We start from the raw sequence: 27,512 nt of genomic DNA, 5'->3' as shown, positions 1-27,512 counted from the left end.
TTTAGATAGATACTAATCCTACTGCTGGAATTTTGATTCTCTAGGTATATGTTTGTGATTTAGAGAACTGCTCAAACATTGAGGAAATTACTCCTCCCTCAGTTATTGCACCTCAAAAAATTGTGGCTGATTCATACAATGGGTAAGTGGATTAATCTTGTAAATATGAATTCTTCCATGGGTAAGAAACTTTGGGAAACTTGCTTAATAATGAAACATTGTCGCCCCAGAAGAGCCCATCTATGTATCTTAGCTCAAATTGAAATAAATCCAGGTAATGTTTTCATTCTGTAGAGCCAGGAGGGGATTTCTTTCAAACTGGATCCACAACTTCTCTAGTGAAGAGTTTTCCCTTTCTCATTCACAGTAAAATATGGGTATATGTGAAAGACCTCTTGTCTGGGGCTCAGGGACCTGGGTTCTAGTACTGTCACTATTTTATGGCACAACCCGGGTCTCATTGCCCCACTCCATGTTCTCTGAAAGAAGCCCTTCCATTTCCGCCTTTCATCGCACTCTTTCTTTTGCTGGGCAACTCAGCATCAGTTCATTTCTGTGGTCTGGTTCATAAACCTATGAAGAGGCTAATTGATCAGAATGCTGCCAGCATCTACCTTAGGAGACAAGAATTGATGGTTAAATACAAGTAAAACTTTCCCATTACAAATAACTATTTTTCCCTTCCCTACAAATGGAATGGACACATTTTAGCTCAGGTGTGCTGCTATACTGCAATAGGACCTCAAACAAGTAACTTCATGCCCGTGACCTTTATTTTATCCCTCCATATGGGGATGACTTCCCCAGCTGGGTTATTTTGAGGATGGAATGAGGTTCTTACTGTGAACGTATTTTGTGATCTCCAAATGCACATAAATGTGCAAGATGAAAACATAGAAAGTTATCTTGTAATTTATTTCTTAACTGTGGCCAGATAATTATAGGTTAGTAACTAATAAGCAAGGCCAATGTTTGTAAGATTAAACATTTTTCTTTCCTGTAGGGATAAAGTTATTTTTTTTTTTAAAAAGTCCATACAACCTTTTATTGTTCTCAAATTAACCTTCATGAATAAAAGATTGCTCAATATTGATTTAAAATCAAGCCTTTCTCTTCATATTAATTCATAATTTTCTAGATATTTATTTTAATATCCTAGGTTTGAAAGAATCACTGCATTACAGAAAAAATTTTAAAAACCCTGTGATGTAAGGCAGGTCCTTTGGACTCTGAATCGTATTTTCCTCATTTGTAAAAGTCTGAAATCCTATTAAGTGTACCTTTGTTGCTGGCAGTTACACAAAAGGACTCATTCTGAGGACAGTGAACTTCACCCACTAAATCAAACCCTCAAAATGCATCTCAGTGAGGTCTTTGGTGGCTCTTTTTTCCCCATAAATAAAAGGTTGATTTCTGCTTAGGTTTTGAAATGTGACTAGAAATAATAATGATAATTAATAGTTATTAGACACTTAATATATGGTTTTAATTGCATTACTTCAACAATCCATTTAATCCTTGTTCAACACTATGATGTAGGTGCTTTTAATATCCTAAGATTACAAATAGGAAAGCAAAGAAGAGGTTGATTTAGTAATTGCCCAAGATCACACAGCTATTTGGGGATGACACCAGTACATGACTTCCTACTCCAGGGCCTATCTTCTAATCATCTCCCCATACCGTGGTAGACTTTCGGTAAAAACCAGTTGTAACTTTTAGCAACACTTAGGGAGTGTCCCTGAAGCACTCCAGATGTGGGGAAAAGTTGATTCTCCTGCTATTAAAAAAGGCCTCCTTTATGCTGTCATTTTGCACCATTGAATTATAACCTCAATGAGTGTGTACCTGCTATAAACCTTTTTCCTTCTCCCCTCATCCTTGCCTCACCCCCCCTTCCTCTCTATAGTCTACCTTCCACACCCCAGCTCTCCTCACCTTTCTTTTCTTTGTCTTTCCCCCTCCCCGCAACGTGGCGATGAGCTTTAGAAACATGCACTCCTCTCTGCTTCAGTATAAGAATTGTAATCTTTGCCCCATAACTTTTTCCTTCTATCTACTCTGAAATCCCTAAACAATTTGAATCTGGGAAACAAAAGCAGGAAGTTAAGAGCCAAGGTGTTTCTGCTTTTTGCCTGCCACAATCTTCCCTTAGGATAAAGAGCACAGGTTCATATCTCAGCATGGAGTTTATATATCAGATAATGTTCTGGCACAGGAGTCTTGAGCATATTGGTAACGATTTGGAATAGTCATCCGGAGAACACGAGTGGGACTGAATAGGATGAGGACAAGGATTTGACAGTTGTAGCTTCGAACCCTGCCAACCCATGGGTTTGTGATAAGAAAGACTTACTAAGCAAAAGTACATCTGTCTCCATGAACACAAATCCAAAATTGGCTACATTCAAATGAATAGTTTTATGTTTTAGTTAATATCCTGACAGATTTGATTATCAATGAAGTATTTTAGTGGCATTTCCTTTTTCATTATTATAAATTCATTTGCACCGCTCCCTCGATGTTTGGCTTCAAATTATATGAATTTTCAAAATTCCTCCATTGGCTTCTTTCTTCTGATTACTGGGTGGTCCTGCTCCCTTTTGCGGTATTTCTTCATGAGTTGTAAAATGGTAGCCCTAGTGCTGCAATTGTAAATATTTTTAAAAGCTTAGTCTACTAAAAATGCAAAGTAGCTAAATATTTATCATAAACTAATAACTGAGGTTTTAAAAAAGTGGTTGAAATGTTTTTGCTTTCTTCCATTTTTTTCATTTACAATGCGTGGGAAAGTTTATTGACAGAATTAGACTTAAAAATTTGTGGTTTTTGGAGAAAAGTTTTTTATAATAAATAACATGTGTAGATGTGTAACTTTTATATAATGTGTATTCCTTTAAGAGTAGGTTCCATTAGAAAATCCTTAAATCCTTTTTGCTTTTAAATTCTATGATTCTAAAAGTCATGTATAGTGAGAATGCTAAGCATTAGAAGCGAGGCTGACATTTTTCAGTGTTCCAACTTCTAACTTAAATGAATAGAGCATATCTTTAGTAAATATCCTTACTCTTTTGGCCCTTGGGAAACCCTGTACTTATTAACTCTGGAAATACATGATTCTGATTGCACAATTGGATAAAGCAATGGGTTGGGAAGGTTACTCATCTACCTTTGCATTGAGTCAAACCAGGCTTCTTTTGTTCCCACGTCAGGTATGTCTTTTATCTCCTGAGAGATGGCATTTATAGAGTAGCTCTCCAGGTGCCACCTGGTCGGGACTCAGAAGCCATGCGTATTGTGGAGAGTTGCACATTAAAGGACTTCGCAGTAAAGCCACAGTCCAAGCGAATCATTTACTTCAACGACACCACCCAAGTCTTCATGTCAACATTTCTGGATGGCTCTGCTTCCCATCTTGTCCTCCCTCATGTCCCCTTTGCTGATGTGAAGAGCTTTGATTTCGAGAACAATCACTTCCTTGTCACAGATGGCAAGGCTGTTTTCCAGCAGGATGCGTTGTCTTTTAATGAGTTCATCGTGGGATGTGACCTGAGACACATAGAAGAGTTTGGGTTTGGTAACTTGGTCATGTTTAGCCGGTACACCCAGCCATACCCCCTGCCGGCCCGCCCACAGCAGCTCTCTGTGCTGTTTGGATCCTACCAGGCCCTGGTTCAGTGGAAGCCTCCTGCCCTCGCCATAGGAGCCAGTGAGTGCCCTCTCCCCAGCGTGGTCATGGCCTCAGTGGAAGGAAAGGAAAGCTTGAACTGCTTGACATTGTCACTCGGTTTTGAGAGCTCATCTGTGATGATGCACTCATCAACCAGAGTGCTGCTTAGCGCAAAAAGGAGTTTTGACACGTTTAGTCTGCATTTACTAGTTTTGCATTGGGATGCTCTCTATGTTTTTCATTTATATCCCAACAGAATGGCTCAAATGTTTATTGAGTGTCTACTAGGAGCCAGGCACTGACAAGATAGTCTGAGTGAATATTAGCCAGGGGGTTAGGACACTTGGGTTGAGGTTTTCTATCCATTATAACCTTTAATTAATTTGAACAACTCCCTAAAACTCTCTAAACCTGAACTTCCATTTCTGCAGAGGCAGTTTGTGTGGCAGGTAAGTAGGTGGGCTCTGGAGCCAACCTGCATGGACTCAAAGGCTGGTCTTGCCATTTATTAGCAGAATGACCCTGGACAACTTAATCAGTTCCCACTACTGGAAGATGGGGATATTAATTCTTTCTATGGGATTGTCATGTAGATTAAAGTAAGATGCGTAAGTAGAAAACACTTAGAACAATACCTACCACAGAGGTCAGCAAACTTTTTTTATAAATGAAGGACCAGGTATAAATATGTTCAGCTTTGTGGTTCATACGGTCTCTGATATAGCTATGCAACACTGTCTTTGTAGTGTAGAAACAGCCATAGATAATATGTAAATGAGTATTGGTGGCTGTGTTCCAGTACAACTTCATTTACATAAACAGGAGTGGGCTAGATTTGGCCCCGGGACTGTAGTTTGCCAACCCCTAGCCGCCTAAGGTATTTAGCAAACATTGTCTATTTTCTACTTTAAGACAAAGTTAATTATGCCTGTTTGCTGTATATCACAAAGACAGCTACAAATGAATAAGCAAATTTTGGGCTTCTGGGAGAAAAGTGCTATGCAAGCACTAGAATTATATTAGAGATTCACCACCAGCATTTGCTTATTAGAAGCCTGGTTCCACCTGGCAGTGTGAGAGAGACCCCCCTGACAATTCTGTGCAGCCAAGTTATTATTGGGAATAATAACTCCATCAGTTAGCAAGATGAGTGGCATGGGTGGAATGGACACTGTTCTAGTTATACCATCAAACTAACCCTGATGATTAGGGGGGTAACAGGTATTACTGCCCAATGACCCTTCCATTCAAGGTGAGGCTGGAGATGAATTTCCTCATGACCCTTTGTTTGCCCTTGCTGATGTCATCCCGGCCAGTAATATTGGTTAACTCTTCTGATTAGGCCCTTCCTCCTGGCAGAACTGGACTTACGAGGTGAAAATATCAACCCAAGACTTCCCCGGAAACACTCGCGTTTTCTCTAACATACGTGGGACCGTGCTGAATGTCCCCGGGCTGCAGAGTGCGACACAATACGAGGTTTCCGTGAGAGCAAGTTCTCCCAAGGGGCCAGGCCCGTGGTCAGAGCCCTCGGTGGGTACTACCCTGGTGCCAGGTGAGAAAATGTTCTTGATGTAGGAGTGATTCTGACAAACAAAGACTTCTTCCCCGTGTTCCTTAAAATTAGTCACTTCCAATGTAGTAAAGAAGTTAGAATGAGGGTGTGATGGTCTCTTGAGTATGTTTATCTGAGATTAGGAAAACACCTAAAGCTCTGGGTAACATTTTATGTGTCTGGCCTGATATTGTAAACTTTCTAAAGATAGTTTGTGGGAAAAACATCCTTTTCTTCTCCTTCATGACTTTCTTCTTTCTTATGGTTTATTACACAATAGCACTCCTTGAGCTCTGAAGGTCATGCGGAGAGAAGTTGAGGGGCTGCTAATTATGCTAACTATTATCCTCTTGACAGAAAAAAAGGGAAAGATATTTGTACCATTTATACTGCTACTGTTATCACAATTGCTTCTGGGTGCTCTGAATGGGAACATGGCAACCAATAGCCAAAGCAAAAAAACAACAACAACAACAAAACAAATTCTGCCATGACAATAACATTGCTATAGAGGCAATATCACCATACATTTCTCTTCACATTCAATTTTAAATATTTACATAAAAATCTGCGAGTATGTTTAATATGATATATAATTCTATTAAGCAGACACAATTGCTCATACCTTCCACAGCGTTTTTTAAAATGTTGATATTCTTTTACTTTATAAAGAAAACCTTAAGATGTGTGCCTTAAAAAGTGTGCTTTCTGTGATATTTCCTTCAATTTCTTTTTTTTCACCCAATAGCTACAGAACCACCATTTATCATGGCTGTCAAAGAAGATGGGCTTTGGAGTAAACCATTAAATAGCTTTGGCCCAGGAGAATTCTTATCCTCTGATATAAAGAATGTGTCAGGTAAATGCCAAGTCCCTTTACACTTGGAATGGCAGGTTTCTACTCATTCCCAAGCTATTTGATAAATCAAAGAATCAAGCTTTTTGGTATTAGGTCAATAATGAAAGGGGGGAAAATTGACTGAACTGTACTTCCAGGGACAGTATTAAGAAAATGTTGGTTCTCAAGTAGGAATGCTGTTTATTATTTCAAAATGTGAGGTTACTTATTGATTCATGCCCATTTCAGGAACGCTTTGATGTATTTCTCATGAATTTTAATCTATCAGTGTTGTCTCACAGTAACAACCTATCTTGTTCCACTAAGACAGCTACGCTTCAGTAATTTATTATGAGTTGGCTATAAGACTGGAGCATGAAAAGGCTGCATGAAGATATAAACAAAGAATAAGAAAGGATTTCATGACAGAGGATTATTCAGTAATGAGTGGGTCATTTTGCCGGGAAGACATTAGAATGAAGAAAAGTCTTCATTCCAGGATGATATAATAGTGACCTTGCTGGAAGAGGGCATCTTCTATAACTACCTAAGTGTTTGATCTATTTGCTTGGCCATTAAAAGTACAACAGCATTTCTGACCAACAAAGAAGTTGGGCTTAGGAAGTATTGTCTAATGGAAAGAATGCTTTGGAGTTGGCTTGAATCTTGGCTCCCCCTCTTTTCATTTGTGAGATCTCAGGCAGAACAGATAATCTCACCGAGTCTCGGTTTGCCATGTCAAAAATGAGGATACTTCCTATTTCACAGCTTTGTTTTAAGAATTAAGTGAGACGTGTGGAAGTGCCTGGGACAATGTTTGGGAAAGAGGAGATGCTTAGTGAATATTAGTTCCTCTCTCTAGTTCCAGGGATAAAGATTTTGAGGTAACATTATTGAAATATTCTTGACCAATCCCTGACGGTCTAGTGACTCTCTATGTTAGCATATGCTATTAGATTGGGTGCAAGTGTGATTTCTTGACTTGCTCTGCTTGTGTCAGCACATATGAAAAAAATAACTTTTACCAATTCACTCTGTTTTGAGACATGGATTGGTATAACAACAGACTCTACTACAGTGACATGAAAGGTGATGTTCACGTGTGGCTGCTGAATGGGACGAATATCTCCAAGAATGATCACATACCCAACATTGCAGGAGCAGGGGCGTTAGCTTACGAGTGGCTGGGTCACTTTCTCTACTGGGCTGGAAGGACATATGTGGTAAGTTAAAGCCTGGCATTCCGGAAGCTCTAGAGCAATGCCCACCCACTTCAGTGGCTTGAATATTATTTCCATGATTTTTTTCATATTAGTGTACCATCTATGCTATTATTTATTGAATATTTGTCCTTAAGTCTGCTCAATTTTTTATTAAGATGCATTTATGTGCCCTAACTGGTTTGGCTCAGTGGATAGAGAGTCGGCTAGCGGACTAAAAGGTCCCAGGTTTGATTCCGGTCAAGGGCGTGTACCTTGGTTGCGGGCACATCCCCAGTAGGGGGTGTGCAGGAGACAGCTGATCGATGTTTCTCTCTCATCGATGTTTCTAACTCTCTATCCCTCTCCCTTCCTCTCTGTGAAAAATCAATAATAAAATATATATTTAAAAATGCATTTATGTGTGAAGGAAATTTTATATCTTTGGTGTACTATTTCCAACAATATCTTAAAATAAATATATTAAAATGTTCTCTAGTGGGTCAGTGTCCTGGAGGAAGATAGCACACTCCCGCTAAGTGAAGGGACCATTTTTCAAAGATGTAGACAGGGCTAAGGAAAACAAAGGATGGCAAAGCATGCCCTGGGCTAGCAAGTGTCGAAAGATATAACTACTTCCAGGCATAAAGAGGCAAAGGAAAGAAGGAGAAGAACCTGTGAGGACTGTAGCTTTAGGAGAGTTGCTGACATGAAACCCAATCACTGTCAAAATGCGTGGTCTGGGGGAATGAGTTCCCCAACCCCTCCTTCCTTCTGCCCTCCCATCTCCTGCCAGTGCTTCTGTTCGCTGAACCTCACTGGAACCCGGGGAACAAGGGAGTCCAGTGATGCAGTTCATAGATGTCAGCCTTCAGGGGGAAGAGGAGGGTGGAGAGGGTTGAGTGGACCTGGAGGCAAAATGAAGACATCTTGGTATGTGTAGTGATACACTGAAAGGAAAGATGGTTAGTGATGAGAACACTAGTCTGACAGATCGAGAAGTATAGTACTGAAATTGTTTTCTAATCAGGAGTGTGCTATTGTACGTACTTTTATTCACTCAACAATCATTTATCTATTACCAATATATTTAGAGCCTTGAGAATAGGCATAGTTGGGAATATAAAATAAATAGTAGACATATCCCTGCTCTTTTTTTTTAAAAAAACAACAACAACATATAAACTTTATTTAGATATAATTTACAAACCATAAAATTCACCCTTTTGTTATGTAAAATGGAGTGGTTTTTTAATATGTTCAGGGTTGTGCAACCATCACCATTTGCCCCTGGTCTTTTAATGATATAAAAATACATAAATGAAATAATAGAGGACACACACAAATTAATGTATTTAGAGGCCAGCATTATGGCATAGTCTGAATTCCTAAGTGCCAGTGACGTGTAGGCAGAGTTGATGGGGTTAATAAGAGACTGCTCCCTAAAATGGGTTAGTTGGAAAATAGTTTAGAAGGAGAAAGTGGAAGAATGGATATGAAAATTGGCTTCAAGTATTTGCTCTGTCTCTTAAAAACTGTCTAACTCCAGGAAAAATTACTTAACTTCTTTGAACCCAGTTTACTCTTGAAAAAGTAGGGAATAGAAATCCTTAATAGGCTTACTGTGAGGGTTACAAGAGCTTATATTTTAAATATTGAAAAAATATATAGTGCTAGGCACATAATACATACTCACTAATAATGGCAGTATTTAATGTTAGGAAAATCTATTGATAGAAAGGAATCCGATAAAAAACATTTTTATCCAGCAGTGTTTTGACTGGATATATGATTAGGAAGAGCAAGTATTTTAACTCAAAATAAGTGTACATTCCTTCTCTTTAGGAACATGAAAAGTGATAAGGTTCATGAGGGCAGGTCCCATGACTATTTTGTTTACAAGGTTTAGTACATAGTGCCAATAAGTACTTATGGTTGAAAAAATGATTGGTAAATGCAGCAGTTTAATAATTGCAATAAACTATTCAGGAATCATTTAAAAATCATATGATTGTGTTTTATAGATACAAAGGCAGTCCGTGTTGACAGGACACACAGATATTGTGACGCATGTGAAGTTGTTGGTGAATGACATGGTGGTGGATTCAGTTGGTGGATATCTCTATTGGACCACACTCTACTCAGTTGAAAGCACCAGGCTAAATGGGGAAAGTCCCCTTATACTACAGGCACAGCCCTGGTTTTCTGGGAAAAAGGTGACAAATTAAAAATAAGATCTGATTATTTAATAATTCTGAGTAGTGCTATTGTATAGTTATGATAATACTCTTTCAGCTTATTGTGTATAGTTAAGGTAGAATCTGAAAGGAAATACTGTTACAGTAAGATTTTGGTATAAGCAAAATTTCTTTCATTTGATTGTCATAATTGATTTAAATATTTTAAATATAAGATGGAAACTTTTGGTAGTTTGCCTTATCTTGAATGGTCCACACTTAAAAGCATTTTAATTTCTGATTATTTTTATAGTCTCAGAAATTCTGTGGGATATATTAGAGCTTGTTGGATAGTGATTAGGTGTTTTATTATTTTTTACTTTTTAAACTAGACGCCCTGTGCACGACATTCATGCACTTGGGGAGGGGGGTCCCTTAGCCAGGCCTGCACCCTTTGCAGTCCAGAAGTCCCATGGGGAGCGGGCCTAAGCTTCAGTCTGGCCTCCCTCTGCGGGAGGCGACCAGGTGGGCCTATCAGGGGACAGCGCCAGCTGGTGAACGGCCCCAGTGGGCCTATCAGGGGACAGTGCCAGCTGGTGAGCGGCCCCAGTGGACTGATCTGGGGATGGTGCTGCTGGCAGCTGGCCAGTAGCTTGCCCCGCCTTCCCCCATCACCCCACTGCCACTGCTGGTTGCTGCCACCCCCCTCCCTCTGCCCGCTGGCATGCACCTTGGCTGGCCTGGACTGCTGCTCGCTGGCCCAACCCCCTGCTGACCGGTCGTTCTGCTGTTCAGTCGATTTGCATATTACACTTTTATTATATAGGATATATTTTTATTGGCTTCAGAGAGAAAGGGAGAGGGAGAGAGAGATAGAAACATCAGTGATGGGAGAGAATCATTGATAGGCTGCTTCCTGCACACCCCACACTGGGGATTGAGCCTGCAACCTGGGCATGTGCCCTGCCCGGGAATCGAACCCTGATCTCCTGGTTCATAGGTCGATGCTCCACCACTGAGCTACGCTGGCTGGGGTCAATTTTGGATGTTGACTGCTCTAAAAACTGTCTGACCTCCAAGCAAAATATTTGACTTCTCTGTGTGTGTTTCCTTTTCTGAATAATGAAAATATTAACAATTAGTCCAACTCTCAGGCTTGTTGCAAAGATTAAATGAGATAATTCATGCGAAGTAATGACAGTAGTTCCAAACACATGGTAACTGCTTAATAGTTAAGCTCTTATTATTGTAATTCAGTCTAAATAACAATCTGATATAAGAATGTTTTTAAAACAAATATTATTTTTACTTCCTCAACTTCTAGAATCAGTACCCATTGTTCTTAATCCTCTTTAACTACCCTCTATGTATTCATCTAAATTTCTGACTGTGTTTCTTCTGATCGTAATAGTAATATACTATGTCTACTATGGGAAATTTAGAAATTACAAGAAAGCATGAAGAGGAAAGACATCATTCATACTGTTTGTACCTATGATATTTCTTAAATTTTTGAACATTTTAAAGTTGGTTTTCTTTTGTCAATAGAGAGAGGTAAAATATACATAATACAGACATATCAGATCATTTATAAACAAAGAAACAAACAAATTGTTGAGTCATTTGATTCTTAATTCTATCGGATATATGGATAATAATTTGTAAGACATTTAAAGGACCTGATTTTCGTATAGAGATTAGAACACAGATATTTAAAAGAAATAGAAATTTACACTCATACCCAGAAATTAATCATTCCTGCCAAAAAATGAAATTTTGGAGCCACTTGAATCTGAATACAAAGAAAGTATTCTTTTATGTCTCAGTAAAACATGTTAGGGGAAAGCACTTTTATTTTTGTGAAAATGTATTGAAGATAATATCTCAAGAGTAATCTCCTAACCCTATGGCCTTGTCAGTAATTTCTCCACTGCTCCGATCTAGCCGTTGGAGTTATTTCCACCAAGGAAAGCTCTGGAGTGGCCCTGCGACTTTTCCATAGATGAGTAAATCATTAGATTTTTCAGCATGTTTGGTGCACACACCTTTCTTTAAATTCCTGCTCTAAGTCCTGTCAAAGGCTGGCGAGTGGGATCCGTGTTCTGCTTCCATGGTGTGATGTCTTATCTCTATGCCTCCATTCATGCTACTGGTTGTTAGCAGTACAGATACGGATAACAAACTGATGGTTGCCAGAGGGGACGGAGGTGGGAAGATGGGTGAAAAGGGGTGAAGGGAAATAAGAGGCACAAACTTCCAGTTATAGAATAAAAGTCACAGAGATGTAATAATGTACAGTACAGGGAAATAATACCATAATAGCTTTGTATGCTAACAGATGGTTACTAGACTTATTGTGATCACATCATCAGGTATATAAATGTCAGGTTACCATGTTGTACACCTGAAATGAATATAATATTGTATGTCAGCCATACTTTAATAAAAACTAAATTTAAAAAGAGATAAAATAGAGTTAATTTGTTATTTAGAAAACTCTAATGCATCTCATTATAAATAACCAAGCAAGATTAACCTGATTTCATTTTAACTGAAAAAAGTAATCAATAATCTCTTTTAGCCCAGCTGGTGTGACTCAGTGGTTGAGTGTCGACATATGAACCAGGAGAGCATAGTTCAATTCCCAATCAGGGTACATGCCTGGGTTGTAGGCTTGATCCCCAGTGTGGGGTGTGCAGGAGGCAGCCAATCGATGATTCTTTCATCATCAATATTTCTGTCTCTCTCTCTCCCTCTCCTTTCCTCTCTGAAATCAATAAAGATATTTTTAAAAAATCTCTTTTAGCATGAAGCATGGACACGATTCAAATGCTAGAATAGTTTTTTACCTTTTGGGAAAAGAGTAGGTTGGGTTGTGTTTGTTTGTTTGTTTGTTTGTTTTTAACAGAAAGCTGTGATTTATAAGAACATAGAAGGTTCTTACACTCATGTGCCTCAAGATTATGTCTTTGTAGTAGGCCTTGGGTAATGTAGAAAGTATTTTTAGTTCTAGGATACATTATTGTATTCCTTTTACATTTTTCACTGGCTCATCATTTTTGTTTATATGCTGCTGTGTCTTGCTAAAAATATAGTCATCAACTTTAATCCTATCTGATAGCTCTCAGTCTCCAGGCCTGCTATAGAGAGAATGCACTACTCTGAGGTCAGACTCCGGCAATCTCAGCTTATTTGAAAAATGCCTATAAAGCCAAAGAAAGCAAAAAAGATCTCTTGGATTGTAACTTCTATCTCACAGTCTATTTCATAGGAGAAGCAGTCTTTCCTCAGGCCTTACCTAGACAGTTGGACATAAAATTAAGAAAAGATGGTAACAAGAAGTCAAAGAAAGAGTAGTGAGAGGTTTTCAGATGTCAGCTAGAAATAGGACTTTATATATAGGTGACTCTACCAGTTATAAAACATAAAAACCCTGTATTATATTTTTAAAATGTATCAGGATGTTTTGGTTATAATGAACAGAAGATACAATTTAAAATGGTTTAAACCATTGTTCTCAAAGTTGGTGACACATTGGAATTATACGGGGAATTAGAGAACATTCAGGGGACTGGGCTTCATCTTCAGAGACCACACTTTAATAGGATGCAACCTGGAAATCGAGATGTTTAAAGAACTGCACAGGTGATTCTAATGTGCAGCAATGCTTGAGAACAACTGATTTCAACAACAATGAAATTCATTGACATATGGCTGAAGAGTCCAAAGTTATGGCTTACTTTGGGCAAGGCTTGACATGACACAGAGGCTCAAGTTCCTGATTCAGTAGGTCCTGGAATGTGGTTGAGAATTTGTCTTTACAAGTTCCCAGGGGATGCCGATCCTGCTGGAGACAAGTATATAGAAGTGAGTAACAGTCCCTGCCTTTTGAAGATTTTTAGGAAACCAGTGCACTTATATCCAAATTATATAGTAATAGCCATAATCATATAATTTTTATATTCAGTGAAAGGTAAAAAAAAATCACTGAGTTTATTATTCCAAAGCTGATCTTAAGGAGAAATCTATAGCTTAAGTGTGACTTGTTCACAAAGGTATCCTTCACCTGTATATTTGATCTGTTTTCTTGCCTTATGTTCTATTTAGGTAATTGCTCTAACTTTAGACCTCAGTGATGGGCTCCTGTATTGGTTGGTTCAAGACAGTCAATGTATTCACCTGTACAGAGCTGTTCTTCGGGGGCAGGGGTAAGTAACATCCCTCGAAGGCAATTGATTGAGAAGAAGAGCATGACTTGCCCATCAGTTATAAATGATAATGCATGAGAATTCATTTTTTAATAAACAGTTACTAATCATCCACTCAGTTGCAGTCATTGTGCTTGTGGGGAAAGACAGGTTTGTAAACATCTAATTACGTAGAATGTGGTGAACACTGTGATAGGGTATATAGAGAGAGCAGAAGACACTGTCAGGTGGGTGAAAGTCCACAAGGCAAACCAGAGACTGTCTTCACAGTTGAGTAGGTGTGAATAAATAGCCTTTTACTAGGCCAGGGACTATGGAAATAGCACTAGTGAACATGTGTCTTTATAAGGTTCATAAGTCCCAGCTATGGTCCTCTGAGGTAGTTTTTGTTTTGTTTTTTCAAGGAGATACTGTGAAATTATCAAAACAAAACTTTCATTTATTTTAAATGTCATACTTTATAATTTTCTAAAGAGGGAAATGTCAACACTTTAACAAGATTTAGAGAAATCATTCTTAAAAAAGGTCAAACCTCTGCTCTAAAAGGTTGAGAATCATTGAGAGTTTTTACTGAGTACTAGGTAACTGGAGTCATTTTAAAAACAACCAATAAAAATTGTAAAGTAAAAAAGGCCTTGTAAAATTCCCTGTCATTGAGAAAAAAAATTTCTAAAAGCAATTTAAACAATAATCTGTTTACTTGAATTCCCGGGTCTGAAAAGAAGCATTTTGACTAAGCTTTAGAAATTAGTAAGTATCATTGGAGCAACAGAGACTTGTGACTAGTATACAGAGAAGGACCAAACAGGCTAGAATAATGAAAGCAAGTAAATAACCAAGAATAGGAGGGAGACATGGCTCAGTGAGGAGAACCAGTCACTGGGTTGTGACTTTGATGTAGGGTATTACCAAGAACCACAAGCATTTATTAAAACCTGTGTAACACTCTTGCCATTGCAGTATCACATTGATAAGAAAAGCCCTAGAAAATTTGCTTTAGGAATATTTTAAGAACAAGGGAAAAATCAACTAAATATTAAACTAAGAATAATGACGATTGTTGTTGCAAGGTATTTTCTGTTTTTATGTACACAAACATATGTTTTCTCCAGAATTTGAATGTACCAGCCCTTCCCCCACTCAGGACACACACACTAATTGGTGTCATTTTCAGCAGTGTTGGGGAGCCCACCATCACAGAATTTGCAGCCTGGAGCACTTCCGACATTTCCCAGAATGCACTGATGTACTATAGTGGTCGGCTTTTCTGGATCAATGGCTTTAAGATTATAACAGCTCAAGAAATAGGTCAGCGAACTAGTGTCTCTGTTTTGGAACCAGCCAAATTTAACCAGTTCACAATTATTCAGACGTCCCTCAAACCTCTGCCAGGTACAATATTTTATTCTAGTTTACCCTCACTCCTCCATACTTCCTGTTAAATAAATGTCTAGGTTGGTATTTTTTCTTAAGAATTATGTTTTAAGAGGAAAAGGGTGTTAGTGGCTTCTGTTGGTTTGCTTGCAGACAGTTTATATTTTTTAAAAATATATTTTTTTATTGATTTCAGAGAGGAAGGGAGAGTAAGTGTGAGATAGAAACATCAATGATGAGAAAGAATCATTGGTTGGCTGCCTCCTGCATGCCCCACTCTGAGGATCAAGCCTGCAACCCGGGCATATGCCCTGACCAGGAATCAAACCGTGACCCCCTGGTTCATAGGTTGACACTCAACCACTGAGCCATGCCGGACAGGCATAGTCAGTTTATTCTTAACTCAAATGTACAGCTTGAAATGGTCAGAAAATAAGATGACTTTCAGAATGTTTTAAAATAAAGGACAATTTTGCTTTGGTACTATTAGTAATTATTATTAATTTTCCATATTTTTTATGATGATTATAATACTAAATTCTTTCTCCCTCTATTCTTTCTTTCATTTCATCTCAGGGAACTTCTCCTTTACCCCTAAGGTGATCCCAGATTCTGTTCAAGAGTCTTCATTTAGGATTGAAGGAAATGCTTCAAGTTTTCAAATCCTGTGGCATGCTGTCCCAGCAGTGGATTGGGGTGCAATTTTCTACAGTGTGGAATTTAGTGCTCCTCTTAAGGTATGGCCTTGGTTCTAGTAGCTTCTATTTCTCGGACAGGCTGTACCATCTGCATCCAGCCCTGCCCACACTGATTTGTACTTTCTTCACTTAGCCAAACCCATCTCCTTGGTTGCTCCATCAGCCTCTGTCAGGATTATTCTTGAGATCCTTTGTCTAGCCAGTCTCTGACTGCTTTGTGGTTAGTGCTAACAGCTGGCATATTAGACTCTTTAACTGGAATTTACCAACATCAGCATTTCCAAATTTGAAGGGCTTGACTTTATATGTGAACTGAAGTTTAGAGATTTTAGTTAAGTTGGAATAAAAGATTTTATGATTTTCTCCCTAAGAAAATAATGTTTTGTGTTTATATTTTAGTTCCTGGCTAGTGAAAAACAGCCTTTACCTGTATTTACTGTGGAAGGTCTGGAGCCTTATGCCTTATTTAATCTTTCTGTCACTCCTTATACCTACTGGGGCAAGGGCCCCAAAACATCTCTGTCACTTCGAGCACCTGAAACAGGTACAGGGGTTAAAATCTTTAAGAAAGAAAAGGGCAGAATCTCACTTTGCATGATCTAGAATGGACAGTTAATTTTTTAGAGTAACTTTCAGTTTTGTAGATGTGTTTAGATTCAATATACTTTCAATGACTTTTTAGAGATTAGAACAACACTATTAAAATAACTCTGCATAATTTATTCCAAAAGTATATTTCAGAGATTTACTTTAAGAACTGTTTAACTTCATTGTAATGACATACAAGATGCACAAACATGTTTCAGGTGATTTGTGAAATGCTTTATAAGGAAATGGGGCATTTATGAACTGAGACAGTGTTGTGGGAGGTAGGCTTATTGGGAGATATTCTCATGAAAGGTAATTTAGAATCTTCCGTAGATGAATAACTGATGTTTAAATTTATTGATTTCCTTGGAATATATTTTAAAATGGATACTGGCTATATCTTTACATGTATCTATCACTTTCAAGTGTAAAAAGCATATTTATGTGTATCACTCCTTTATTAAACATTTAATACATACCTATCATGTGTCAGAAACATCATTTCATTTGATCCTTACACAGCTCTGAGGTAGATAGACAGGTATTATTATCTTGACTATGAAAAGGAGAAAACAAGCTCAGTAGTTGCCCAAAGTAAAATAGAGAGTAAGTGACAGGGCTGGAATTTAATCTTAATTTTTGCAAATGTTGGCAAATGATGGTGTCATATTGATTTAATTTACACAACTTCCTAGCACAGGACCTGGCAGGCAGTAAGAGCTCAATAAGCATGGACATCCATTTATCATTATATATATACACACACACACATATATATATTTACATTAAGAGTCTTTCAACAATATTTTTCTATGAGTCTCATAAGCTTAGGCAGGTTCAGAGCAGTTAGCATTTGGGCCCAGGTATGCTATCTTTGATATTGTCTTGGGTTGTCATCCTTGCTTGGGTTCTTCTGTGGAAGTAAACTTGACTATATCTAACAGGGGGTGTAGTGAGGGCTGGGGTCATCAACACTCTGCTGGATGTTGGGAGTAGTAAGGAAGATTGATAAGATTTGGCCTTTGCCATCAGGAAATTTATAATATAGTTGGGAAATTATTCAAACTGACAAATATTTATTAAGCACTTACTGTGTACCTGTCCTATATTAGATTTGGAGGGATTTAACAAGGATTGAGAAAAGGTACTTTCTCTGATGGAGCTCATAAAACAGTAGAGAGATGAACACATTCTGCTAATGATAATAGAAATAAGACTGATAGCTGAGGAGTGATGGCATGGCGTAAGTAGGCAAGACTGCAAAACCTTCACCTACATCAAGCTGCCTCAACATCCTTAAGAGCGGGCAATAGACATGATGGTATGGCTAGGAAGGCCGTTAGGGAGTGGAAACTCTAGCTGGGCCCCGAGGAATGAAGCAAGAAGAGTGCGTATCCCATGTGAGTACAATATAAGAAGGCCTGGAGATTGGATAACGACGTGAGTATTGAACCTTAAGAAGCAATGTGATTGGAGAGACGAGTGGGAGAATCTGAAGAAAGAAGAATCATATCTTAAAAGGAATAACTGGAAAATCAGGAAGAGAAATTTCCTTTAAAAGATGGAGAAATTAAAGGACTGAGTGAATTGCTTGGTTTGGCTCTAAAATAAATGGTGACCTTCAAATCATACTCTTGGGGTACATCTTGTCTCCTGGGAGGGCTCAAGGGGAGAAGACCTAGGATCCCCAATAGCTGTATTTTTTAAAAATATGTTTTATTGAGTTTTTTACAGAGAGGAAGGGAGAGGGATATAGAGTTAGAAACATCGATGAGAGAGAAGCATCGATCAGCTGCCTCCTGCACACCCCCTAATGGGAATGTGCCTGCAACCAAGGTACATGCCCTTGACCAGAATCGAACCTGGGACCCCTCAGTCCACAGGTCGATGCTCTATCCACTGAGCCAAACTTGTGAGGGCCCAATAGCTGTATTTTTTATCTTGAACTAGCTGAAGGATAGATAGGGTTACTGCCTTCCTTCCTGGTGACTGGCCATTTTCACCTCCAGCTAAATCATTCTGTCAAGATGAGAGTAAATATTGTATTTTGTAAGGAGAATAAGACACCTTCCATCGATACAGGGCCCAGACAAGAAGATGTACCTAAGTGGTAGTAAGAGGGGTTTGGATTAGACATAAGGGAGATTTGCTTAAATATTAAGATAGGTTCCTGAAGAAATCTATGGAATAGTCTCTTCTGAAAATATTTAAGAAGATAGATATACCTCAACTATCTGGAATGAGAAAGTTATTACTGGGTTGCTCCATGCTCTTATCATGAGTGGTAAAAGTCAACCTTCTATTCTTTTCTGCCCTATCGGTGTCTTTGCTTTTCAGTCCCATCAGCACCAGAGAATCCCAGAATATTTATATTATCAAGTGGAAAATACCATAATAAGAATGAAGTTGTGGTGGAATTTAGGTGGAATAAGCCTAAGCACGAAAATGGTGTGTTAACAAGATTTGAAATTTTCTATCAAATATCCAACCAAAGTGCCACCAACAAAACATTTGAAGACTGGATTGCTGTCAACGTCACTCCCTCAGTGATGTCTTTTCAACTTGAGGGCATGAGTCCTGGGTACATTGTTGCTTTCCAGGTATGGACACATGCTGGGGTTGCAGGCTTGATCCCCAATAAGGGGGAGGTCTTGCAGGAGGCAGTCAATTGATGATTCTCTCTCATCATTAATATTTCTATCTCTCCCTTTCCCTTCCTCTCTCTGAAAACAATAAAACATATTTTAAATTTTTTTAAAAGAGTGTGAAATAAAAAATTCAATAATTTATTAGTCTCGGAACTTAATTATTGTCACTGAGGACACTGTCAAATGCAATTTTTTTGTATCTTTTTCTTTCTTTAGGTTAGAGTCTTCACATCCAAAGGACCTGGACCATTTTCTGACTTGGTACAGTCCCAAACATCAGGTACTATCTAAAACCTGTGTAAATAACAATTAGTGTATTTAAAAAAAGCTCTTTAACTCTTGGTATTCTCAGGGATATAAGTATAATCTCTGAGCTGAAGTTAAAGTCAAATAAAAAAAATAAATTTTTATCATAATCAAACATGCTTAAATATATCTAGACTCAGAGCACCTAGTCTGTCTCCATTGAGACTGATGTAGTAGATGAACACAAAGGAAACCAATGGATTTCAAAATGACATCAGATTGAGTTAAGGGATTTTGGTAAATTAAAGTTACTTTTCTCATACATATTACCTACTTGTATTTTGTTTTCAGAAGTCAACCCATTTCCACGCCTCATAACTCTTTTGGGCAACAAGATGATTTTGTTAGATATGGATCAAAATCAAGTCGTATGGATGTTTTCGGCAGAAAGAGACATCAGTGCCATGGGCTACACAGCTGATGATGCAATGGCGTATTATGCTCAGGGAGACTCCCTCTTTCTTTTGAACATGCACAATCAGTCCAGCTCTGAGGTACATCACTATGTAATTCTTTAGAAAGGAAGTATGTTAACTATCAAGGTTGTTATTAAGAGGACTTTCAGTGCAGTTGTGAAAGGAAGAAAGTAGAAGATCTGCATATCACACTGCCCTGTAATTAAACTGACTGGCCTGTGGTTGAGGCATTAAGATTAGGATGGTTGAAAAGGACAGATGCCTTATAACTATTTAGTCACAAATAAGCTCAGATTAGGTTTTGGGCAAATGCCATTCAGGATTAATTTAGCGCAAACAGTTATTGGGTTTAAGGCACTGTGTTAGTTCCTGGAATAAAGGTGAAAAAGAAAAGTCGTAGTTCTTAAACAAACCCCGTCTACTACTGGTCTAACAGTAGGTAGACAGTATGGCACAGGGATTAAGAGGGTGAGTTTTGGAATCTGACAACCTAGAATTTAACTCTGACTCCACCACTTACTGGATCTGTGACCATCAGCAAGTTATTTAATTGCTGTGGTTTTGTAGTACCTCATCATAGGATTCCTGTGAAGATCAAATGAGATAATGCATGTAAGGCGCATAGCACAATGCTGGCATGTGGTAGGCATTCATTGAATGTTTGCTAGTGGAGAAGGCAGACAGAACACAGTGTAAGTGCTGTGCTGAGGGTAGGAGATGGTGGAATCTCATAGAATGGATGCTCCATCCAGGTTGGTTGTGGTAGGATGGAAAGACATCTTGGATTCCAAGAAGATGAGCCAGGTAAAGGTGGGGAAAAGCTGAGGAAGCAACAAGTGCTAAGTCAGGGAAACAAGAGATCCATAGCATATTCAGGGAGCTATAAATAAATAGGAGGAGCTTGGAATGGAGATGGAGGTGAGGGCAGAGTGAAAGGCAGGTGGTAAAGCTGTAGAGGTAGGCAGGAGCCTGCATAGAATGGGCCTCCTTTGCAAGCAGCAAGCCGTTAAAGAAATTTAGTGGGTCATTAATATGATCAAGTTGTGTTTTAGAAAGACCACTCGTTAGCTGTGTGAATAATGACTCAGAGAAGGTTAAATCTGAGACAATTAGGAGGCTATCACAGAAATCCAGATAGGAAAGTCAGGAAATGAGAAGCAGTAAGGTGAGAAAGGAGAGGACACATTGTGGAGATATTTAAAATGGGACCAATTCACAATTTGTAGTAATGGTAGGAAGAAGTCAAGGATGAACCACAGTTGATGGGATTGCTCTTCAGGTGAGTGTTAGGAATCTATAAAAATATAAATGGAAGAGAAAAGGAGGTTTGGGACATAGAGTGATGAATTCTGTTTCCTGGGATCATTCATATATGTTGAATTGGCAGTTTAATATTTGAATCAGTAACTCAATGAGGGATCAGCCTGAAGATGTGGATTTGTAGCATTGGTTTATGGATTACAGTTGAAACCATGGTAGTTGAAATCACTCAGGGAAAATACACTATGTGAGAAGGGGACCAATGTTACAATGGCACACGACCCAGAGTTATTGAGATTTGGGATTACAAAAGAGAAGTGCAATAAATGAGTAATATGAGTGGTTACAGAAAAATCCTCAACCTTAAAAAAAAATGACCACTATCTTCTTGGCTGTGTTTTCTATCTGATTTAAGATTTTCCAAGATGCACTGGTTTTTGATATCACAATTATTACAATTGATTGGATTTCAAGACACCTCTACTTTGTGATGAAAGAATCACAAAATGGAATGCAAATATTTGATGTCGATCTTGAACACAAGGTGAAATATCCCAGGAAGCTGAAAATTTGCAACAGAAATTCAACAATAATCTCTTTCTTCGTGTATCCCCTATTAAGGTATCTGAAATATACCTTTTTCTATTGTGCTGAAATACAGAGACATATTTAATATATCTTTGGTTTAATATTAGGTGTTAATGATGGGGACATAAGATGCTTAGGGGTCTTAATTCACTACATTAACTTTTAGTAAGTATCTCTACATGTAAACTATGAGCCCACAACCACAAGTATGTAAACTGAATCCATACTAACAACTTAACTAGCTTAAAGTTAGGTTAATTGCCAGCAGGAAACCAAAGCAGATTTTTATATCAGTGAATTTAGTAATATCCTCAGTTGATAAGGACAAGAAGGGGACTGAGACAATGGCAGAAGATGAGCAGGAGGTAGATGGGCAGCATGTCAAACACAGTAAAAGCTATTCTGGGCTCATCCATCTTTAATCAATGTCTTCAAAAGATGAGTTTTAAGGCCTCTATTCAGCAACTGAGTGGCAGTTTCTTAGGCTGGAAAGATGTATTTTGTGTGTGCCATAGCATGGATATAATCTATCTTGAAATTAGATTGTTAACTAGTATTAAGAAGCAGAAACTAAATTGAGAGGAGGGGAATGGAGATAGGTGTTGATGAAAAGTTGCAAATGTCTTTTATATTTACAATCATTAATAAGACAATACAGCCCTAGCCAGTTTGGCTCAGTGGATAGAGCATCGGCCTGCGGACTGAAGGGTCCTGGGTTTGATTCTGGTCAAGGGCACATTCACAGTTTGCCGGCTCGAACCCCAGTAGGGGATGTGCAGGAAGCAGCAGAGCCATGATTCCCTCTCAACATGGATGTTTCTATCTCTCTCTCCCTCTCCCTTCCTCTCTCTGAAATCAATAAAAAAAAATTTTAAAAATAAAAAAATAAAAAAATAAGACAATACAGCACTTAAAGTCATTGTAGTTCAAGGCTTTAGTTGTAAACACATTTATTGAGAAATCATTGGAAAATGCTAAAAATTAGATTTCTTGTGCCCTCCTCCATCTCAGAAGAAGGTTATTGGGCATGTGGACATGTTCTCTCTAAAAGATGTATTTGTCCTCCTAATTATTAGAAATGATTGATCTTCATAAGAAACTAATACTTGAAATGATATATTTTACTCATTAAGTTGGAGGCTATTTTTCCCCCAATAGTCGCCTGTATTGGACAGAAGTTTCCGATTTGGGCTCTCAGATGTTCTACTACAGTATTATCAACCAGACCTTGCACCGAATTCTGCAACCCACAGCCACAAGCCATCCAAATGGAAGGAGCCAATGTTCTTGCAATGTGACTGAATCCGAGTTAAGTGGAGTAATGACTATTGATACTGCTCACCTAAAGAAACCACAGATATACTTTGTCAAAGGTCAAGAGATCTGGGCCACGGATCTGGAAGGATGCCAGTGTTGGCAAGTTATCACCAGGCCTGCTCTGCTTGGTAAGATGCCATGTGTGTACATAGATCTTTATTAGTAATGGCAGCCCCTCATATTCCATTAAGAAGGGCTTACATCCCACATGTATGCAAAAGAATATACACACAGTATTTATTCTAAACCATGTTAAATGCTCTTGTAGAATTCAAGTCAAATTGTTTCCAGAAAAATTGTATATAGGCATCCACATAATCTTCTGGATCTATGGGGATATTTTTGTTATTTTATAGTGAAGCTCAATACACTGTAGCTCTACATTATTTACAATAGAGCTACAGTGTATTGAGCTTCACTATAAAATCTAAGAATGCTACTAAACGCATTATCTCATGTCATCTTCACAACACCCTGGTGAAGTAGGTCCTAGTGTTGGCGATGGTGAGAACAGCACCAGGTGTTAGACTGGTGGGTTCAGACCTTGGTACCTGAGTTCTGGTTAGGAAAAAATTCAGAGCCAAGACTCAAAGTATAAGAGAAAATTTATTTAGGAAGTCACAGTGGTAGAAGAAGCGAATGATAAAATAAATAGACTCGGGAAACAAATTACAGAGGCAAAAGAAGGGGCCCTTGGAGCGTAGGAGTGAGCAGGGTAATGGTAACATGCCTTCGGGGAGAGGAAGGGGGAAGGGAAAGGCGTGGGTGTTGGGTGTGCTCCCAGGAGGGAGAGTGTGCTGGGTTTTTAAGGGTTGGGATTTTAAGAAAGGTCCCTGGGAAGGATCTCAATAGAACATTCGTCTGATTTCCAGGTGTGTCCTTTCATGGTCTCCACTGATTTTGTCAGCGCCTGGGCAGAGGTCATTTGTCAATGCAGCTGGTCGTGACATCAGCCATGGTGTTGCTTGTCTGGTTTGGCTGCTTTTCTGGGCCTGGAGCTGAAACACAACTCAGGCCTAGATGTACACATCATTGTCCTGGAGTCTTAATGCTTAAGGGCTTAATGCTTAATTCTGTTCTCTGGGCCCCTAGTTTGTTCTCCCAAGGGGGGTCTCTCACATACATGACTAGCAACATGCCAGGGGAAGAAAGGTCAAGGGAGGGTCTTAACTGCATAACCAGCGACATGAAAGGTCAGGGGTCTAAACCAAATGATGAGCAATGTGCTAGGGGAGGAAAGGTTACCCTGGGGATGAGGTCCTTGTTTTCCCAGTTTTGCTTGTTGCTAGGCAACTGGGGCTTTCCACCCTGGGGACCAACATCCTTGCTCTGCTCATGTCTGTCTGCCCACCACACTACTATCCTCATTTTGCAGACGAGGAAACTGAGGCTGAGAAAAGTAAGATAACTTTTCCAAAGGGCTACAGTTAGTAAGTAGATGATCTGGGGTTTAAAGTTGGGCCATGCTACAACATTCATGATCTTACTCCCACTACCTTATTTTATTTCAATTTTGATGATTCCATTGACTCCACATTCAGCATGAATTGGCAAATACTTGAAATTCACATGCTTGTGGAGGGAACATTTGAAAGTCTAAAGCAATTTCGAAGTCTCCAAATTAGGAGTAATTGCAACAGAAAAAACATGCATTCTAAATTCCCCTTACATATTCTTAAGAGTCTGTTATTTCTTACTCTCTAATATGGTATGTGCTAGTCACATGTGGTGGCTTAAGTTTAAATTAAAGAAAATAAATAAAATTAAAATTTTAATTCCACAGTCACACTAGCCACATTTTAAGTTCTCAAAAGTCACAAGTGGCTAATGGTTACTGTATGGGCAACATTGATATAAAATCTTTCCATCATCAAAAGTGCTACTGGGCATTGCTGATTTATATAGTGAAGCTCTGAAATTGCAAATGTGTGTGTGTGTGTGTGTGTGTGTGTGTGTGTGTGTCTGCATATGAAAGCTGTAGCTGCACATATGGTTTTGTTTCTGTTGTCCTCTCAATGGGCTGAAGAGTAGAGACGATGTTTTGAACTTTTCTTATAAAAAATTACTTGTTTTTGATAAATCTGTGACAAAGACTTTTTTATTTTTTAACTTTAAAAATATATGTATATTTTTTATTGATTTCAGAAAGGAAGGGAGAGGGAGAGAGAGAGGTAGAAACATCAATGAGAGAGTCATTGATTGGCTACCTCCTGCACACCCTGTACTGGGGATCAAACCTCCAACCTGGGCATGTGCCCTTGACTGAAATTGAACCCAGGACCCTTCAGTCCACCAGCCAACGCTCTATCCACTGAGCTAAACTGGCGAGGGCAAAGACTCTTTTCTTAATCAAACTTTAGTTAGGCTCCTCTGAGCCCTCAGGCCTGGACCTTAGCCTTCCATGTCCATTCTTGCTGAGTCCAATTTTAGCAAGAATCCGGCGAAATCAGTTTAGAGAGAATTTCCCCCACTTTAAATATCTGATTAAGCCCCTCATACCACACCCTGAACGTTCTTGCGTTCTTGCTTGCCTTTACCAAGAATCTTATTAGGCCAGTTTAGCAAGAATCCCCTTACCCTTGATGTAGCCTCGTAATAATTTTTACCCACTGACCCTCTCATTGTGCATGTTGGTTATGAATCTCCAGCTATCTCTTTCATATTCAGAGTTGAGTACATCTCGCTCCTGTATTATGTCTCCCTCTACAATATTGCAATACACTAAAGTCTTCTTTAGCATTTTAATAAGTGTCAGAATAATTTTCCTTTAACACCTGATACATAAGAATTACCTAGTAGGCATTATCTTACAGGTATAGAAAGGGGGAACCCATAACTGAAATCCATAATAATAAAATTAGAAAATTGGAATAACTTTAGAGATCATTTAGTTGTCATGATATTGGAGGAAATCCCTCTACAAAAACAGTCTTGACTGAATACCTGTTTATAAAAAAAATACTATTTATTGGGAAGTCTGTTTAATTTTTGGGATAATTCTGAATGTTAGATATTTTTCTTCTTCTAGGTAGCCATTCCTATTTCTATTCCTCCCATTTATTAATCTGAGTTCTGACCTCTACATTTAAAAGAATAAACCAATCACCTAGGCAATTGCCATTCAACTATGTAAAGATAGCTGTCATAGCCCATCCTAAGCATTTCTTTTAGAGGAAAAAGTCAAGTGTCTATCACTACACCTCAGGGGATGTGGCTTCTAGATCTTTCTTTGCCCTGGTCCCCCTCCTGTGGTTTCACTTCAGCTACATAATATTCTCTTAAATGTCACCCCTGGCATGACTCACGGAGCTCAGTGTGTTCTGGTCAGTGCAGGAGGCCTCTGCCTCCTAGGTCATCTTTCACTGCATGGAGAGCGGTGTTCGGTCTTTGGGCTACCTGCCATTTAAAAACCCATAATTTTTTTTCATCATTTTTAAAAACTACTATTGAGCTAGATTTCTTTCATTTGCTATTTCTAGGCTTGATTTTAAACTTGAATTTAGGATGTTACATTTGTTCCTGTTAAATTTTAATCTATTTCCTGATTCTGTTGTGATATTTTTGAATTCCAAGTCAGGGACTCCATATACTAGTGACAGTAAACATTGAATAGTATCTACGAATTTGATAAATATGTTTACTGTGCATTCATGTCAAATCATTGACAAAAATATCGAGCAAGGCACTGAGTCCTGCGCCTATCAGCTAGTACCTCCCTTCAGATAGGCGTTGTTTGGCTTGGAGTCAAGTTGTAAATCCTGGCTCTGCCCTTGACTAACCTTGTGGCCTTGACATTATTTAACTCGTCTAAGCCTCAGGTTCTCCTTCTACAAAATGAAGCTAATAACAATGGTATTTACTTATGGCTTCATGTGGAGCTAAAATGAGAACATATCTGGGAAGTCCTTAGCCTAGTGACATAAAATGTATAATTTTTTTCATATCAAACTTATAGGAAAATTCAAAATGTAGCAGGTATGATATAGAAAAAGGATTTCACATATTGTTTGGAGTAGACACCATAAGATATGTTCTTTATGTTTTTCATAAACAGGAAAAACACTTGTTAGCTTAACGGTGGACGGGGAATATCTATACTGGGTCTCCGCAGCAAAGGACGGCACCGAGATTTATCAAGTAAAGAAATGCCGAGGGGCCATCCCCTCTCAGGTGAAGGCCCCCAGGAGTGAGCGCATCTTGGCTTACAGTTCGGTGCTGCAGCCTTTTCCAGGTAATCCAGTCACAGGCTGAGTCAACTTGTTCTCCCAGTTCAGGGCCAGGAAAGTCTCATCATGACTCCTTCTCCGGGCTGTTTCTCCAACTCCTGTGTTGTGCTGTCAGTGTTGCTCCAGACTGCCAGGATTTGGCGTGCGCTGTGATTGCTGTTTGCCTTGGGTCGCCATTCATCTATGCGTGTATTCGCGGCTTGGGGTGCGGGAGGCAACCAGAGGCATGGGAAACCCTTGCTGCCTGTTTCTCTTTCTCTTCTTAGTCCCGAAAGTTCCTTTCTTTCTGCCTTTTTTCTTCTCTGACGATATTTCAGACTCCCAATGATTTCACAAAGCATTGCATAGCATTCCAAGGTCAAGTGCCTATTTATAATAGTGTTCTGTACATCAACCATTTAACAACATACATGTGTCCTACCACTTTTACTCAGTTCTTATCTT

The 27,512-nt window shown here is 38.8% G+C and overlaps 1 protein-coding gene and 1 long non-coding RNA gene across 2 annotated transcripts in view; one reads left to right on the top strand and one right to left on the bottom strand.

The window, feature by feature from the left end:
• ROS1 (ROS proto-oncogene 1, receptor tyrosine kinase) overlaps window positions 1-27,512 on the top strand; it is an 89,238-nt gene that overhangs the window by 24,076 nt on the left and 37,650 nt on the right. Inside the window, 17 exon segments of the mRNA XM_023754174.1 lie at window positions 45-142; window positions 3,213-3,709; window positions 4,971-5,225; window positions 5,974-6,084; window positions 7,108-7,286; window positions 9,287-9,478; window positions 13,547-13,647; window positions 14,825-15,039; window positions 15,598-15,758; window positions 16,119-16,263; window positions 18,645-18,907; window positions 19,172-19,235; window positions 19,553-19,755; window positions 21,353-21,558; window positions 22,684-22,970; window positions 23,780-23,782; window positions 26,897-27,073. Coding sequence (XP_023609942.1) covers window positions 45-142; window positions 3,213-3,709; window positions 4,971-5,225; window positions 5,974-6,084; window positions 7,108-7,286; window positions 9,287-9,478; window positions 13,547-13,647; window positions 14,825-15,039; window positions 15,598-15,758; window positions 16,119-16,263; window positions 18,645-18,907; window positions 19,172-19,235; window positions 19,553-19,755; window positions 21,353-21,558; window positions 22,684-22,970; window positions 23,780-23,782; window positions 26,897-27,073 — 3,157 coding nt within the window.
• LOC111826147 lies at window positions 3,425-16,865 on the bottom strand. Its single transcript, XR_002829402.1, has 3 exons — window positions 16,787-16,865; window positions 13,180-13,286; window positions 3,425-3,549 (listed from the first exon to the last, which is right to left on the bottom strand). It is a non-coding gene; the product is annotated as an uncharacterized LOC111826147 (long non-coding RNA).

The sequence above is a fragment of the Myotis lucifugus genome, unplaced genomic scaffold, assembly GCF_000147115.1.
Source record: "Myotis lucifugus unplaced genomic scaffold, Myoluc2.0 scaffold_57, whole genome shotgun sequence".
Taxonomy (NCBI): domain Eukaryota; kingdom Metazoa; phylum Chordata; class Mammalia; order Chiroptera; family Vespertilionidae; genus Myotis; species Myotis lucifugus.
The sequence above is the reverse complement of the archived record's forward strand: the minus strand, read 5'-3'. Positions and strand labels throughout refer to the sequence as shown.